Raw genomic sequence first — 15,914 nt, forward strand, 5'->3', positions numbered from 1 at the left:
CCCATTTACACCTCAGGAAAAAATTGTGATTCAAGCAAAGTTAGTCCTGGTTCCCTTTGCCTCCATTTGCAGCCCAGCTGCCCTTAGCCTGCCCCAGCAGCCTGCCCCCCTCATCCCCCGGCATGTGTGCCCATGCTGGGGTATGTTTCTCATCCTCTTTCTGCTTTCCAAGCCTAATGCCCTGAGCCTACTCGAACACTGACCGCCACAAATTGGCTAAGCTTGTCTTTTACATTGCCAGTGGCTGTGGGTGGTCCTTCTTTTGGGCACTAATTATTTTATCAGGGCTTCAATGTCACAGTCCAAAGGAATGGTGATGTTCTGGCCATTGGACAGGCTGGCAAAGAAGCCAGTTCTAAAGCACAAGCCTTTCAGTACATATTCATAAGGACTCCCCTTTGGGAGAACGGGCTGGCCAGCTGTCTGGGGCCCCAGAACTCAGAAAGTTGTATTCTCAGGGGCCTTTTTTTTTTTTTTTTTTTTTTTTTTTTAAAAAAAAAAAAAACAACTCAGAGGCCCTCCCAACTCTTTTGACCCTTCTAAGCTACCTTCCAGAAGAGGGTTACCATGTGATTCCAGCACCATCATTGGCAGGGTTCCAGGGCACAGAGGATGGTTCTGAGTTCAAACACATTCTGCCTATTCATCCACTGGATCTTTAATGATTCACTGAGTCTTCTAGGTTGGGTCTCTGCACTCATGGATTTTAAAATATTTGTACTGATTCTTTTAAATGTATTTTAATTACACAATTCCATGAATACATCCTCATTGCAAAACATTCTGCAACTACAATTTCAAATGCTCTATCTTTATAGTCTCACCGCCCCTCCTTCTACCAAGGTCCATTTCTTTATATCCCAGGAAAGCTAAGTCACCCTTGTTGGCATGGACAAATTCAGGGACTGAGGGAAGACCATACCAATGGACAAGAGGAAGGGGTCAAAGCCCACACACCCTCCAGCAGGAATCTCGGTGAGGAGCCAGGTGACAATAGGAGTGGTGCCAACTGAAAGAAAGATAGGAAGGAATGCAGAGGTCACCCCCAGGGCCAGCCCAAGGCCCTGCAGCCAGGGGTTCTGTCTGACGGTCCTACCACGTGTGTCTTCCTTGAGATCAGCCTCGAAGGTCAGTGATGGCCTCAAATTTCCTAAGCTCCCCATAGGGACCCAGCATGGTCCTACATGCATGCTCTCACCTATATCTTCCTGAACCTAGTCCAGGTCCCAAGACTTGGGGGACAAATCCATGCAGCCTTCTACCTTCCTTATGGAGCTCCCAGTTGCAGTCCATCTGCCGCTCAGCCTGAGTCCAGTAGCGACTGTCGGTCCAGACAGCTGCTTTCTTCATGGTCACCACTGCAGTTCCTGGGGCAGAACAGAGAAACTTGCAGGTGAGGGTGAAGGGGAGGAACGTGGCATTAGCTGATGGATGTGCAATGCAGTGCTGGCTCTGAGAATGCCACGAGGGGCCTCTGGAAAGAGATTCTGTCCTCCATTGGAAGGAAGTGAGGAAGGAGATGTTAAAAAGAGCTATGGGGGGAGCTGGCAGAAAGGTGTCCTGAATCAGGCACCTCTGCTTTGTGTCGAGGGCTGCTTGTGGACTTTCAGCAGAAGTGAGGTCAACTTTTGGCTGCAAGTAGGTGCTCTCAGGAAAGATGGGGCTCAGCGTAAAGACTCGGTGGCTGATCGGGACACTAAGGCAGAGGCTCAGCTGAGGACTGGTGGGGAAGAATAATCCAGAGATTTTGGCAAAGGGAAAAAGAGCCTATGATGCACGAGGCAGGGTAGTTTGAAGCCCAAGGAGGAACATTTGAGGATCAGAAAAGGAAACTTGGATTTCATTCAATGGGCCAGGATCACGGTACGAGGCCCCTTCAGATACTGTGATCTCATCAAGGGCTTCTGTTTGTGTCTCATTTGGCCATGTGAAGTGATGTTGTCCATAAAGCAACTGGCAAAGGAAAGCTTTGTCCCCAAATGAGCCCTCATGTGAAGGGAATCGGCAGATTCTTAGTGGTTAGAGGTAGAAGTAGCAACTATTCAGAAATGGAGCCCAGGAGTGCCAGACTGGGCCTGGCTGCAGCAGAGGTAATGAGCATGGGAAGGCAGCCTCTGCCTCATTTCTACACAGAAAATGGCTGGTGGGCTATGAGATATGTGCCCTGGGGAATATGATGGCTTTGGGCTGGTGGAGGGAGACGGAGAGAGTAGAAGGGTTTTCTCTACAGTAGGTTCTGGGGTCCCAGATGCTGAGACACTAGCCACATTAGGTCCTCTGTGACCACCTCTGGATCTACCAACAAAAGCAATGGGGCTGGGTAATGATTGTCACCTGCAGACCCTGTAAAGCCTGTAATCCACGCACGCCTCTCGTCATGTTGGCCGATGTACTCGTTCTAGGAAATCAACAACACCATCATTAGCCTTTTTCGTGGTGTCAGATCCCACATGAAAGGCCCCCAACCACATTCCAGTTATTTCTGTCTGTCAGCTCCAACCCCTTGTCAGCTACAAGCCCAAGCACACCAAGTGCCTCTTCCAGGAAGCCCTCTGTAACTCTCCCAGCCTTCAATATCTTCCCTTCCTTTCAGCAACCGTAACTTTTGCAATTCAACACCCCCTGCCCCGCCCCATCCACACTGGACTCAGTGCAACACTGGACTGTTCTGCAAAGGAGCCTTGTTGCCCTGCCCTGCAAATTCTATGCAGTCTAGGGTCCTGTCTTTTGGTTCATTTGGGATTTCCCCTCCAGCTAACCCTTCTCCCTCCTGAGTCAAGCACAGTAGACTGGGAACATCATAACTTCTGCAAAGGGCTTTACATATTATCATATTTTGATCCTCATAATCCTTGGAGATAGATCTCATTACAGACCCATTTCTCTTTGCAGAAGAGGAAACTGAGGCTCAGAGAAGTTCAGACACTTACCCAACATTCTTAGCCCTTCCCAACATGTAGGAAAACTAATTCAAACAAGCTCATTGACACTGAAAATGCCCTCTCTCCCAAATGGGCTGGTGTTGGAAAGGTGGATGGTATGGAGGGTGGAGCTAGTGATGGGAAACGGTGGGATGGGTGCCCCCCTCCACAATCAACCCCGTACTCCCATAACCCAGGATTTTGGATCATTTTGCCACTCCATTCCACAGAGTATGGGAAGGCCTGGGCCAGAAGGGAGCTTAGAGTTCTTCCAGTCCAATTTCCAGCCCACCTTCTAACCTCCTAGGGCAGGGATACCCTAAACATTCATTCTGGATCTGCCTTCTAGGAATTGATGAAAATTGATTCTGAAGTTGTTTATAGTTTAATTTCTTGAGGTTAAGGAGGTTTGGCAATGTCTCCCTGCCTATGTAGAAGGATACATTCTTTCAGTTGCCCTAAAACTACCATGTCCATGCTCTCCACTTCCCTCCCTTTGCCCGTCAGATCCTTTCTTTGCCTTCATCTTCTGAGTTTTAACAGCTACTGTTTGTGGTCTCTGACCCAGGGTATCAGAGAGAAGGGGGAGAGAAGCTGTCTCTTACCATGTGAGCATCCGTGTCTGGGATGATGTAGGCCGAGAGATTCTGGGTCTGCATCTGCTGGCGGAGGGCTGTGAGTGACACTGTGGTGTTGACCACAGTAACTGGAAGGTACTGACAGATGACAAGAAGATATCGAGACACAAACAAACAGATACACATGTTGCTTAAAGAAAATCACACATGGGCCCCTGGCCTCCAGAAGAACCCCCAGCCTCTCCTGAAGCAGAGGTTGGGGAAAGTTAGGCTGACCTGACTTGGGAAGGGTTGGGGCGGCAACTGATGTTACCGCTTAGTCTAGATAAAGATGCCTGGGCTGGGTGGAGATGGAGGTGTTGAAGAGTTTGGAAAGGGACCCCTTGTGACAGTAACGGGACCTGAGTCTGGGATGCGGGTGTGGGTGAGAACTGCAGGGGTCTGAGCTCTGGCACTGGGCCAGGCCATGCAGATGGTCCTTCTTTGGCTACCTGGGGTAGGGTTGTCAGATTAGTAAATAAAAATACAGGACACTCACCTAGTTATGTTTGCATTTCAAATAAACAATGTATAATGTTTTAATGTAATACTTACATTAAAACATGCACAATTTGGGGTATACTTGCAGTAAATTCTTATTTGTTATCTAAAATTCAAATGTAACTGGGTGTCCTGTATTTTATCTGGCAACCTTCCCTTGGCAGAGCTTTTTCAGGTTGCCACCCACTGGTCCCAAATGGCAGAGGAGAGTGAATGAATGCCCCCAACAGTTTGAGATATTGCCCAGAAAGACCCTTTCCAGACCAGTTCTCTATTTCTTTACAGGTCGTTTTAGCTTTAAAACGAAAAGCATGTTTTCGTTTGTGCTGTTTTGCTTTCTACTCCACAATATATCCATGTTTGTTTTAACATAAAAGTAATGTGATTCGCCCACCCACCTGCCTGCCCTAGGGGGTCCCATAAAGTTGATATTGCTAGCAGATGTACTGCGTTTTTCCCATGGCTTACAGTGCTGCTGGCATGCCTACCCCTTAGCCCCTACTCTGATTGTAGAAAGAATCACTCTGCTCCCCAGCTAGGAAGCTGACTACTCAAGCCCCTTCTGCGGGACCTTTTCCTCATCTTCACACCCTAGGCCTCCCTCTCTTGCCCTTCCTTTGGCTTTTCTTTGGTTTTGGTTTTGTTTTGTTTTGTTTTTGAGACAGTCTCGCTCTGTTGCCCAGACTGGAGTGTAGTGGCACGATCTCGGCTCCCTGCAACCTCTGCTTCCTGGGTTCAAGCAATTCTTCTGCCTCAGCCTCCCAAGTAGTGGGGATTACAGGGACCCGCCACCATGCCTAGTTCATTTTTTTTTATTTTTAGTAGAGACGGGTTTCACCATGTTGCCCAGGCTGGTCTCGAACTCTTGACCTCAGGTGATCCACCCGACTTGGCCTCCCAAAGTGCTGGGATTACAGGTGTCAGCCACAGTGCCCGGCCTCCGTTGGCTCTTCTAACCCCTGTCTTCCTCCCTCTTCCCTTCTGTGCTTCTCCTTTTGCTGTCACTCTAGAATTTGTCTTTTTTTCCTCCCATCTTCCTAGCCTCTGCCTGGCCTGAGCCAAAGGCCAGCTAGGGCCCTCCTGCCCTCCTCCCACCTCCTAGCGGGGTTTCCCAGACCCAGATCAGCACGGAAGCAGATAACCTGCTGCGGGGAATGAGTGGGAGGGAGGGGAGGGCACTGATGTGGAGGGGAGGGAGTGGAAGGGGTAGGGGCCCCAGAGTCCAGAAATCAGGAGAAAGCCTGATAGGGGGAGGGGCTACCAACTGAGCGAATGGGGGATGGAGAAGACGATAGGGCACAGCGGGGGTGCCTCGATGCAGGGGTGAGTGGGGCAGGGTGGCGGGGAGGTGGGCTGGGCGGGAGGGGGCTTGTGCGCAGGGCGGGAGCGGGGGCGGGGGCTACTCACAGGAGGGTTGGTGGAACAGTTTCTCACATCCTGCCCTCCAAGATCCGCTGGCTTTGGGTGGCCCCAGGCACAAGCTAGAAGCCCGGAGAGAAACCCAGGGTCATTTGGGGACCAGCTAGTTATTAGAGAGGGAAGGACCTCAGCCCGCCCCGCAGGGCCTCCGTCCTTTGAAACGCACGAAGCTGGCCAGCTCTACTTGAGGATAAAAATAATCACATTTCATAGGAAATCAGGTTGAATTGGATAGCACCCTGGGTCACAATCAAAGAAATCTGTTTCATAGACAAGTGATTGCCACTTTTGGATGGGTTTTAGTGCTCATTAAATCAATTTTTCTTCTAATCTAATTGGGTCTTTTCAGGGTTTAGTGAAGTGGAAAAGTTGTGTGTAAATTAAATTTTTGTTATCAAATTTTCTTTGAAATGCTCTAGAGGATCACACTAAATAATCACCCCACCTTCATTTTAGCCTTTTATAAATCTAATTGTATAATACACTGGGTTGACTTCAATTCAAGGCCTGCTTGCACTGTTTCTTATAGTCCAAATCTTTGCCTGTCGTTCCAGGCTCATTTTCAATATATTAGACAGAAATCCCAGTCTTCCATGGTGGGGAAAGGTGGTCTAATTAGCATTTAAAGACACCCTACTATGTGCCAGATACTGAACGCAGCAATTCACCTACAGTATCTCATTTGATATTTGTGACATCCCTATGAGGTAGAAATTATTGTTCAGTTTCTGCAGAGGAGCAAGTCAAGGCCCAGAGAGATCTGGTAACTTGTCTAACTTGTGCCACCAGCAGTCAGTGGTAGAACAGGGATTTGAACCCAGGCCATCTTAATACAAAAGAGGTGAGTGTCCTTTCTGTCCTCCCACTCTGCCAAGTATGAGAGGTGGGCCTGGAAAGGGTGATGCCACAGAAGGGACAGAGTATATGGAGATCTAGTTTCCAGTTAGGGCTCTGCCCCAAATTTAGAGTGACTCAAGAGTGACCCCCCCAATATTGAGCAAACATCTAAGCGCCTACTGTGTGCCAGGCACTGGACTAAGTTCTCCAGGCTCTGGACCTCTGGAAAGGAGGGGCTTGAATTAGACAAAGTCCCTTCCTGCCCTGAAAGCCCAGTGGTCTCTGATAGTCCTTGCCTCTAACCCCTCTGTCTTTTAGGGAGGGATTTCCCTAGAGGGTAATGGGGTCCTGAGTGTGGGGAGACGTTACACTCCCCCTGGCCTCACCTCTTTTTTTTTTTTGAGACAGAGTGTCTCTCTGTCACCCAGGCTGGAGTGCAGTGGGGCGATTTCAGCTCACTGTAACCTCTGCCTCCCGGGTTCAAGCGATTCTCCTGCTTCAGCCTCCCAAGTAGCTAGGACTACAGGCATGCACCCACCACACCCAGCTAATTTTTGTATTTTTAGTAGAGATGGGGTTTCACTATATTGGCCAGGCTGCTCTCAAACTCCTGACCTCAAGTGATCCACCTGCCTCGGCCTCCCAAAGTGTTGGGATTACAGGCGTGAGTCACTGCACCCAACACCCCTCCGTACCTTTTTTTTTTTTTTTTTTGAGATGGAGTCTCCCTCTTTTGCCCAGGCTGGAGTGCAGTGGCATGATCTTGGCTCACTGCAGTCTCTGCCTACTGGGTTCAAGCAATTCTCCTGCCTCCACCCCTTGAGGAGCTAGGATTACAAGTGTGTGCCACCATGCCTGGCTAATTTTTGTAATTTTAGTAGAGATGGTGTTTCACCATGTTGGCCAGGCTGGTCTCGAACTTTTGACCTCAAGTGATCCACCTGCCATGGCCTCCCAAAGAGCTGGGATTACAGGCATGAGCCACCACACCCAGCCACACTTTTGAGTGGGTTGAGCTACAGATGCAAGGAGGGTGGCTGGGGTTCATCACCATGAACGCTCTGCGTGATTTTGTCTTGGTCTCATAAACTCAAGGATCAGATGTGACTCATACTGTTTATTTAAGAAAATGAACACCCATTTCTGTAGAAACAGATCCCTGGCAAAATGTTGGCACTGAGATGCTAACATAAGAAGCGGGACACAGCCAACTTATGTCTCTCTGGACACCAGAATATGCTGTTCTCTGAGGCAGCAAAGCAGGGGTTCCCAAGAGTAGGCTCTGCAGCTGAATGACTCTGTGGTCCCTGGCACAAGGCCTGGCTCTGGGTAGGTGCTCAGGAACTGGACACTGAGTGACTGATCAGGCCCTGCTGACAGATAACAAAGAAAGGAAGGCTAAGGTGGGAGCGCTGGGCTGGGCACCTAGTTGAGGACAGAGAGGGTGCCGCAGGAATGATGAAGACTCTCTCCCTGACCAAAGTTTAGTTAGGCTCCCCCACAGCCTCTTCTCCACTTGGCCTTGACCTTGGCCTTCTGTGTCTGTCCTGCCCTTGCCAGGCCTGCATCACCCAGTCTTAGCAAGAATCTTGCTAAGTCAGTTTAGACACCCTTGATATCTGATCACTCTGGCCTGCTGTCAGCAAGAATCCTGTTCAGTCGGTTTAGCAAGAATCCCCCTACCCTTGCTATCTCCTCTTAATACTTTTCCATCCACTGACCCCTTCACTCTGCTCCTTGGCTACAGATCCCTGGAAGTCTTTTCTGTAATCAGAGTTGAGTCCCATCTCTCTCCTCTATTGCAATGCGGTAGTCTTAAATTAAGTTTTCCTTACCGTTTTAACGAGTGTCAGAATAATATTTTTTCTTTAACGGGGGAATGTAAAGGTGCCAAACCAGACTCGATCCAAGTCACGAGGGCCCCCAACACTGGCCCTGAGGTGCCTCTTCCTCAAGTCAGAGAGAGGAAGCAACAGAAAAAGAGACTCGTGCCCCACCCCTCACTCCAACCCTTTCTGAGCTCAGAGGGGAGAGGTCAGAGGTGCCTTCCAGTGGAAGCTAGGATGCACATACCACAGAGGAGGACCAGCCAGGGGCAGCAGCCCCAGTGAGCCCGGGCCATAGGGTCTCCAGATGCAGGCGCTGGGTGGATGGAGGGACAAGGGAGAGAGGGAGGGCTCTTTCCCCGGCCTCTTCCTTCAGGCCTTTCCTGGGCGCGAGCAGACAAGGGGTGGGGGCTGGTGTCAAGAAGGAGGCGTCTGGCTGCTGGATGGAGAGTGCCTCTCTGGTCTTTTGTTTTGGAGGGCTCTGGGAGCCAGGGTGGGCAGAGGAGCTTTGGGCTGCCCGAGGCGGACTCTGCAAGTTCCTAGTTGTTTACGATAGGGTGTGAGGCTATCCTGGGCAGAGTCCAAAGATCTCAAGAGGCAGAGGCACAACAGCTGGTCTCAATCAGCCTGCTTTTCCCAGCCCCCTCTCAGCAGCCGAGCCCCCGCCATTCCTTAATTTGGTCCCCTCCCCTCCAGCAAGCTGATTCCCATTAGCTCCCACACTCTGGGCTCTGGCTCCAGCACCTGCTTTTGCTGTGGGGATGGAGATTTGCCTCCTGCTGCTGCTCCTCCTCCTCCCCCCTCTTCCTCCTCCTCCTTTTCCTTCTCCTCCTCATTTTTCCTCCTTCCCCTCATTTTCTGTTTTCCTCCTCCTCTTCCTCTTCCTCCTTTTCCCTCTTTGTCCTCCTCCTCTTCTTTTTTCCTCCTCCTTCTCCATTTCCTCCTCATCCTCCTTTTTCCTCTTCCTCCCCCTCCTTTTTTGCCTCCCCCTCTTCCTCCAAGCTGGCTGGAAAAGCCAGTGTCCTCTCTTCTTGCAGTGCTTGGCAATTCCCACTGTACCCCTTGGGAAAGTTGGTTGTGACTGGAGAGTTACTTTCTTGAGCTGGGATGAGTCCCCCCAGGAGCGCCCACTCTGAGGAAGTGATGCCAGCTCTTCCCTTGGGATCTGGGGAGTCCCATTCCACTGCATTTTCTGAACCTGCACTCTGGGGAACCGAGGCTGTTAGAGTCACTCACACCTGGGAGGAAATGAAAGCCCAAAGATGCCCCTATCTAGAGGGTTCGAAGGATGCCACTGAAGAGGGAAGAAGACCCAGAAAGGGGAGTTTGGGCGCTCTGAGAAGACTAACTTGGTGAACTGGAAATGCTCTTTCTGCCATAGCTTCTAGAACAGCGATTTGGTTACCCCGAAGTGTCTCCCCACGAGGGAAGTGGAGAAGCTGAGGCCTGCCTTGTCTTCACGCCCAGCTGAATCAGAGGGCAGCATCAAGGCAGCTCCTAGTAAATGCTCTACAGAACCCTTGCTCTTTGGGCTCGAGGAAGGCGATGTCCCAGAGAGGAATGCTTTAGAGAGACAAACAGACCCAATGGGGTTGGGTGCTCACCTAGCCTGGAGGGCCCCAGAGGCAAACTGCCCATTCCTTTTGTTTCTATTTTTATTTTTGAAACAAGGTCTTATTCTGTTGCCCAGGGTGAGTGCAGTGGCATGTTCTCGGTTCACTGCAACCACAGGCTCCCGGGCTCAAGCAATTCTCCAGCGTCAGCTTCCCGAGTAGCTGGGACCCTAGGTGAGTGTCACCATGCCTGGCCACCATTCCTTTTGTTTCTATTTTTAATGGATTTACAGTCTGCTTATGTCCACATCAAGTTTAAAGCAACTTTCAACAATCCAAGAATGACAAAATAGGCCATTTTGAAGAGGGAAAGAGGACCTTCATGGGAGTCTTCAAAGGGGCAGAGTCAAAATGATTGAGGTGGCTCAGTGAACTTCATTCTCAGGAATAAAAGCAGAGGGCAGGAGCCCACAGCCTCAGAGGACAGACCAGGAACAAGGAGAACTTGAGAATGCTGTCATTCAATAACTGCTGAAGCTCCTGCAGCCTTTTCCCCAGGCTCCTCTCTCCCATCCCTTCCAGAGTTGGTAATGAAATTATTCCCAGAGACCAGAGCACTGGGAAATGCCCCCTCAAAGCCGCCTCCCTGCTCTGTTCACTGTAGTAGCCATCCTGAAGGGCAAGCAGGCAGAGCTGATGGGATTGTGCATGGGAAGACCCCTGAAGATAGCCTTTGAGGACAAACACAGTCCTGTTTTTCTGTCAGTGAATTGAGCCTTGAAACACTGACTTGGAAGCCATCTGCCTGAGTTTCAATCCCAGCTCTGGCACCCACTAGCTGTGTGATCGTGGAGAAGTGACTTTATCTCCCTGAATCCCCAGTGTCCTCACCTGTGAAATGGAGTAATGATAGTACTAACTTTTTAGGGTTGTTATGAGGATTCAATGGGCTAATATTTGTGATGCTCTCAGAACATGCCTGGCGGAGACAAGAGTAAATGTTCTACAAATGTTCGTTAACTCACATACTAGAACTAAATAAAGCCAGTCTCATCTGTACTTTGTTCTTTCTCTCCCTGGCATCCAGCACTCCTGAAATGGCAGTTGTTATAGCAAAGATCAGCTGAGCTGAAGGGCCAATCCCTGAAGCAAACAAATTAAACAGGGATTTCACCCGCATCTTCTGGACTCTGCCCAGGGATGGTCCCCACGTAATACTCAGCCCTCTGGTTTCATACTTCTGGGTCCCAGCCTTAGCCCTGGTGGCAAAGATAACTTCACTTGCCTTCATCAGCTCCTTCCTTATCTTCCTATTTTGAAACCACTGTCTTTACTCTTATCAGTTGAGAGACTTCAACCCAAGTTGACAACAGGCTTGAAGTGGAAAGAAATGATTCAAGGTGGGGAGGGTTGAATGGCCGAGTCTTTGCATCAAAGTTGTTTGGAAGATGCATGCATCACTAGAGTCTTGTTCTGGCCTGCTCACGCAGTGGACTTCTGCTTGTTTTACTTTTTGGTCCAAGGCTAGCCTAAAAGCCAAATTCTGAAATCGGAGGTGATCTTCTCTAGAGTACCTCCTGTCTGTGCCTCTTATTTTGCATCCTGATGCCACCCCAGGCTTGTCACCCTGACTTACAACATGAGCCTGCCCGCTCTGGGCACCAAAGCCTCCTTGACTTCCATCAGAATACACCTTCCTGACTTACATGTTCTCTTGCCAGGTGACAACCACTAGGTGTCCTGAATCACAGATGAGGTCACAATAACAACTCATGTCATGAGTATGAATGAGAAAATGCATATAAAGTGATGAGGAAGCAGGAAGCTCTAGCACCAGGGATACAAACAGCTCTGCTGTGGGAGCCCCAGGGAAGGGTAGAACCTGGAGGAAGGCCAGGAATCAGAGAGGTGGAGTGAACCTTGGCAGTAGAGGTGCAGAGATGGCATTGCAGGAGGTGGTCACAGGGAAGGACAGCAGTCTAGGGGCAGATTGGCAGCAGTAATGTGAAAAGCAGCCTGAGGAAGCACAGGTGGACAGCGCTATGGCCTGGAATAGCTGGTGGCAACAGGGAAGTCAGAGACCCAAGGGGGATATGAGCCCTGCAGAGCATCCCCTGGGGATGTCCCAAGTTACTGAGGATGAAATCATGAAACGATACCTAAGGTTCTGCAGTTCTGCAGGTGGGAAGGAGACTTTTGAGCCAGCACATGCCCAGTCATGTGACCTCAGAGGCTGAGGGACTGGGGACGCTTGGCCTCGTGGGCACAGCATGTGATCTCTGCTTCCAAATTCCCTTTATAATCTCCCATCAGATTCCAGCATCTCATGCTGGCAGACAGGCAGGGTTCTCAGCAGGAGAAGAGAAGACAGACTTGGAGAAAAAAAGTGGCTTTGCCTAGGTCCAAGCTGACCTGTGGCAGAGCTGGGACTCAAACCTGGGTCTGGGGAACTTAAAAGCCCATGCTCTGTCCATTGGGCCTCATTGTCACCCCAATCTGAAGATCCTCCATGGCTCCCACTCCCTCAGGGTAGAATTCAATATCCTCAGCTCAGTGGCCAAGGCCTTCCTCCCTATCATTACCCATCTCTTCTTGTCCACATTCTCTCCATCCATCAAAGTCCAGCACAAAAGTCATCTTGTCTACCAAGCCCTCATCACCTCAAATTCATCTTGGAGACTTCCATAACATTTTATGGGAGCTTCTATTTTCAAAGACTCACACTGACCTTTTTCTTTCTCAACAACTCTTCTGTCTTAGGTCACCCATCCCCAAGGGCAGGAGCTTGCTTTTTATAAATGTTTAGATCCGGGACAGGTCCTGTCCAGGACAGAGCCCAGCAAAAAGCGGGCTCAACACAAGTTTGCGGAGTTGATGCATTAACTCCAAAGTCCAAAATTCAAAGTCTCATCTGGAAATGAGTTCCTTCCACCTATGAGCCTGTAAAATAAAAAACAAGTTATTTACTTCCAAGATGCAATGGGGGGATAGGCATTGAGTAAACATTTTCATTCCAAAAGGGAGAAATTGGGCAAAATAAAGGGCTACAGGCCCCATGCAAGTTTGAAACCCAGCAGGGCAGTCTTTAAATGTCACAGCTCCAAAATAATCTCCTTCAACTCCATATCCCACATCCAGGCCACACTGACACAAGGGGTGGGCTCCCAAAGCCTTGGGCAGCTCTGCCCCTGTAGCTTTGCTGGGTTTGGCCCCTGTAGCTGCTCTCACAGTTGTTGAGTGTCTGTGACTTTTCCAGGTGCAGGGTGCGAGCTGTTGGTAGATCTACCATTCTGAGGTTTGGAGGACTGGGGCCCCCTTCCCACAGCCCCACTAGGCAGTGCCCCCAGTGGAGACTACATGGGGGCTCCAACCCCATGTTTCCCCTCTGCACTGTCCTAGCAAAGGTTTTCCATGAGGGCTCTGCCCCTGTAGCAGGCTCTGCCTGAGCACCCAGGCTTTCCTATACATCTTCTGAAATCTAGTCAGAGGCTGCCAAGCCTCCTTCACTCTTGCACTCTGCACACCTACAGGCTTAATGCCACATAGAAGCTGCCAAGGCTTACAGCTTACACTTTCTGAAGCAGCAACCTGAGCTGTATCTGGGGACCTTTGAGCCAAGGCTGGAGCTAGAGTGGCCAGGATGCAAGAAGCAGTGTCCAGAGGCTGTACAGGGCAGCAGGGCCCTAGCCCTGGCCCATGAAACCATTTGGTCCTCCTTGGCCTCAGAGCCTGTGATGGGAGGGGTTGCCTCTTAGATCTCTGAAATGCCTTTTTTAGTTATGCAAATATCTCTAGCAAGTGGTTACCCCACAGCCTGCTTGAATTCATCCCCTGAAATTGGGCTTTTCTTTTCTACCACATAGTGAGGGTGCAAATTTTCCAAACTCTTACACTGTGCTTCCCATTTAAATAAAAGTTCCAACATTAAGTCATTCCTTTCCTCCCACACCTGAGCATAGATTGTTAGAAGCAGCCTGGTACCTCTTGAATGTTTTGCTGCTTAGAAATTTCTTCTGCCAGATACCCTAAATCATCAATCTGAAGTTCAAACATCCACAGATCCCTAGGTCATGGACACAATACAGCCAAGTTCTTTGTTAAGGCATAACACAGGTGACCTTTGTTCCAGTTCCCAATAAGTTCCTCATTTCAATCTGAGACCTCAGCAGCCTGGACTTCACCGTCTACATCACAAACAGCATTTGGGTCACAACCATTTAACAAGTGTCTAAGAAGTTCCAAACTTTTCCTCATCTTCCTATCTTCTTTGGAGGCCTCCAAACTCTTCCATCTTCTGCCCATTACCCAGTTCCAAAGCCGCTTCCACATTTTCAGGTATCTTTATAGCAATGCCGCACTTCTTTGGTATCAATTTTCTGTATTAGGCCAACCTTGGATTGCTATAAAGAAATACCTGAGACTGAATCATTTATAGTGAAAAGAGGTCTGATTGGCTTGCAGTTCTGTGGGCTGTACAGGAAAGCATAGTGCTGGCATCTGCTTCTGGGAGGGCCTCAGGAAACTTACAATCATGGCAGAAGGCAAAGAGGGAATAGGCATCTCACATGGCAGGAGTGGGAGCAACAGAGAGAGTGGAGAAGGAGGTGCCACACACTTTTAAACAACCTGATCACTTGAGAACTCACTGAATATCATGAGGACAGCACTAAACCATGAGGGATCTGCCCCGTGACCCAAACATCTCTCCCCAGGCCCCATCTCCAACATTGGGGATTACATTTCAACATCAGATTTGGCAGAGACATATATTCAAACATTATCAGTGATTATGGTTCAGGAACTTTGCTAGTGAGAACCAGTGGATCTGGCTAGAGCCCTGTGTAGGCCAGTTAGCTTGGTTCACTTCAGTGGTCACAGACTGAGTCAGATCCTGAGCCCCGGCTGAGTTCAAAGCCCAGCCAGGCATGTCACAAACCTATGCTGCCCCCTCAGGGGCCTTGCACTGCATAAGGATGCCACATAGAAGTTGCCAAGGCTTACAGCTTACACTTTCTGAAGCAGCAACCTGAGCTTTGCACTGCATAAGGATGCATGGCTATAGCACCACTGGGGCTCACCAAGGTTCTAGTCGATTTCACTCAACCCTTCATTTGGTGGTCTTTGGGCACTCTCCCAACCTTCTGTCCTCTCCAGGAGCCTGATCTCTTTACTTCTCAGCCATCTTATGCCCCTCTCCTTGCCATCTCCAGTCTAGCCATATGCCATTCTTTCAGTCCCTCTTACCGTGTCTCCTCTAGCAACAGGGTCTTTGTCTGTTCTTTTCCCTTCACCCAGAATACCCACCCTTCCTTCCTCTTTTTGCTCTGTGAACTCCTCTTCCTTCCAGTCTTGCCTCAAATGTCATTTGGTCTAGAAGCTTTCCTTGATTTCCTGGCAAGGTTGACTTCCTCTATTAGTTCTGTTACTGCCTTTGTCACAGGTCCCATCATCTGCCTTTCAACACTTCCCCAGTCATGGAAAGGACCACAGCAACTAGCTCATGGTTGCCTCTCCCCAACACGTCTGCCATTACCATAAGTCATACCAAGGTTCCTGTAAATGACCCATCTAATGTCCTTCTTCTTCAAGTCCAAAGCTCCTCAGCTCAAGGCCCTGTCTCCTCCACTCCTCCACTCCTCCTCTCCTCCTCAGCCTCCCACAACCAAAGTAGCATCTTGGGCCTTGCCACTGCTTGGGATCGCTGTCCTTTGACATACTGAACTCCAGCCCCCCATTCTCTGAACACACTCTCCTGTGCTTCTCTCCTTCACTCTTACTGCACCTGACTTTTGACTTCACCGAAACGTCCTGTCCTTTGCCCTATGCTCTTCCTCTCCCTTTCTCAGCATCCCTTGGTTTCCCTTCCCTCTCTATTTGGCTCAAACTATATAACCCATCACTCCAACCTCCCTTTTACTAGCACATTTAACTCTTCTGTTCCTTTGTGCTTCCACTCTATGTATCCTGCCAATGTCCATCCCCAAGTAAAGCATGCTCCCATCCCAGGGTCATTGCATATATCATTCCCACTAACAGGAATGCTCTTTCTTCAGATGCCAACATGGCTCATTCCTTCGCTTCATTCAGTCCTCTGGTCAGATGTCCCCTTTTCAGAGAGGCCTTCCCGGATCTCGTTATTTAAACAGTGCCTCTGCCACTCTTTATTTCCTATTCTGTATTATTACCTCTTCAGGGTATTTTCCTGACATTATATTGTGTATCTATTTGTTTATTTTTGTC

At 49.5% G+C, this 15,914-nt stretch overlaps 1 protein-coding gene across 1 annotated transcript in view; it reads right to left on the reverse strand.

Annotated features, from left to right (window-relative positions):
• XPNPEP2 (X-prolyl aminopeptidase 2) overlaps window positions 1-8,686 on the reverse strand; it is a 31,125-nt gene extending 22,439 nt beyond the window's left edge. The window contains exons 1-6 of the mRNA XM_003918258.5: window positions 8,369-8,686; window positions 5,447-5,520; window positions 3,527-3,637; window positions 2,335-2,398; window positions 1,263-1,367; window positions 923-1,009 (exon numbers count right to left, since the gene is read on the reverse strand). Of these exons, the coding sequence (XP_003918307.1) occupies window positions 923-1,009; window positions 1,263-1,367; window positions 2,335-2,398; window positions 3,527-3,637; window positions 5,447-5,520; window positions 8,369-8,417 (490 nt within the window). The 5' untranslated portion in view covers window positions 8,418-8,686. The remainder of the gene's footprint in view (window positions 1-922; window positions 1,010-1,262; window positions 1,368-2,334; window positions 2,399-3,526; window positions 3,638-5,446; window positions 5,521-8,368) is intronic.
• Window positions 8,687-15,914: the final 7,228 nt, after the last annotated feature.

Source organism: Papio anubis, chromosome X (assembly GCF_008728515.1).
Source record: "Papio anubis isolate 15944 chromosome X, Panubis1.0, whole genome shotgun sequence".
Taxonomy (NCBI): domain Eukaryota; kingdom Metazoa; phylum Chordata; class Mammalia; order Primates; family Cercopithecidae; genus Papio; species Papio anubis.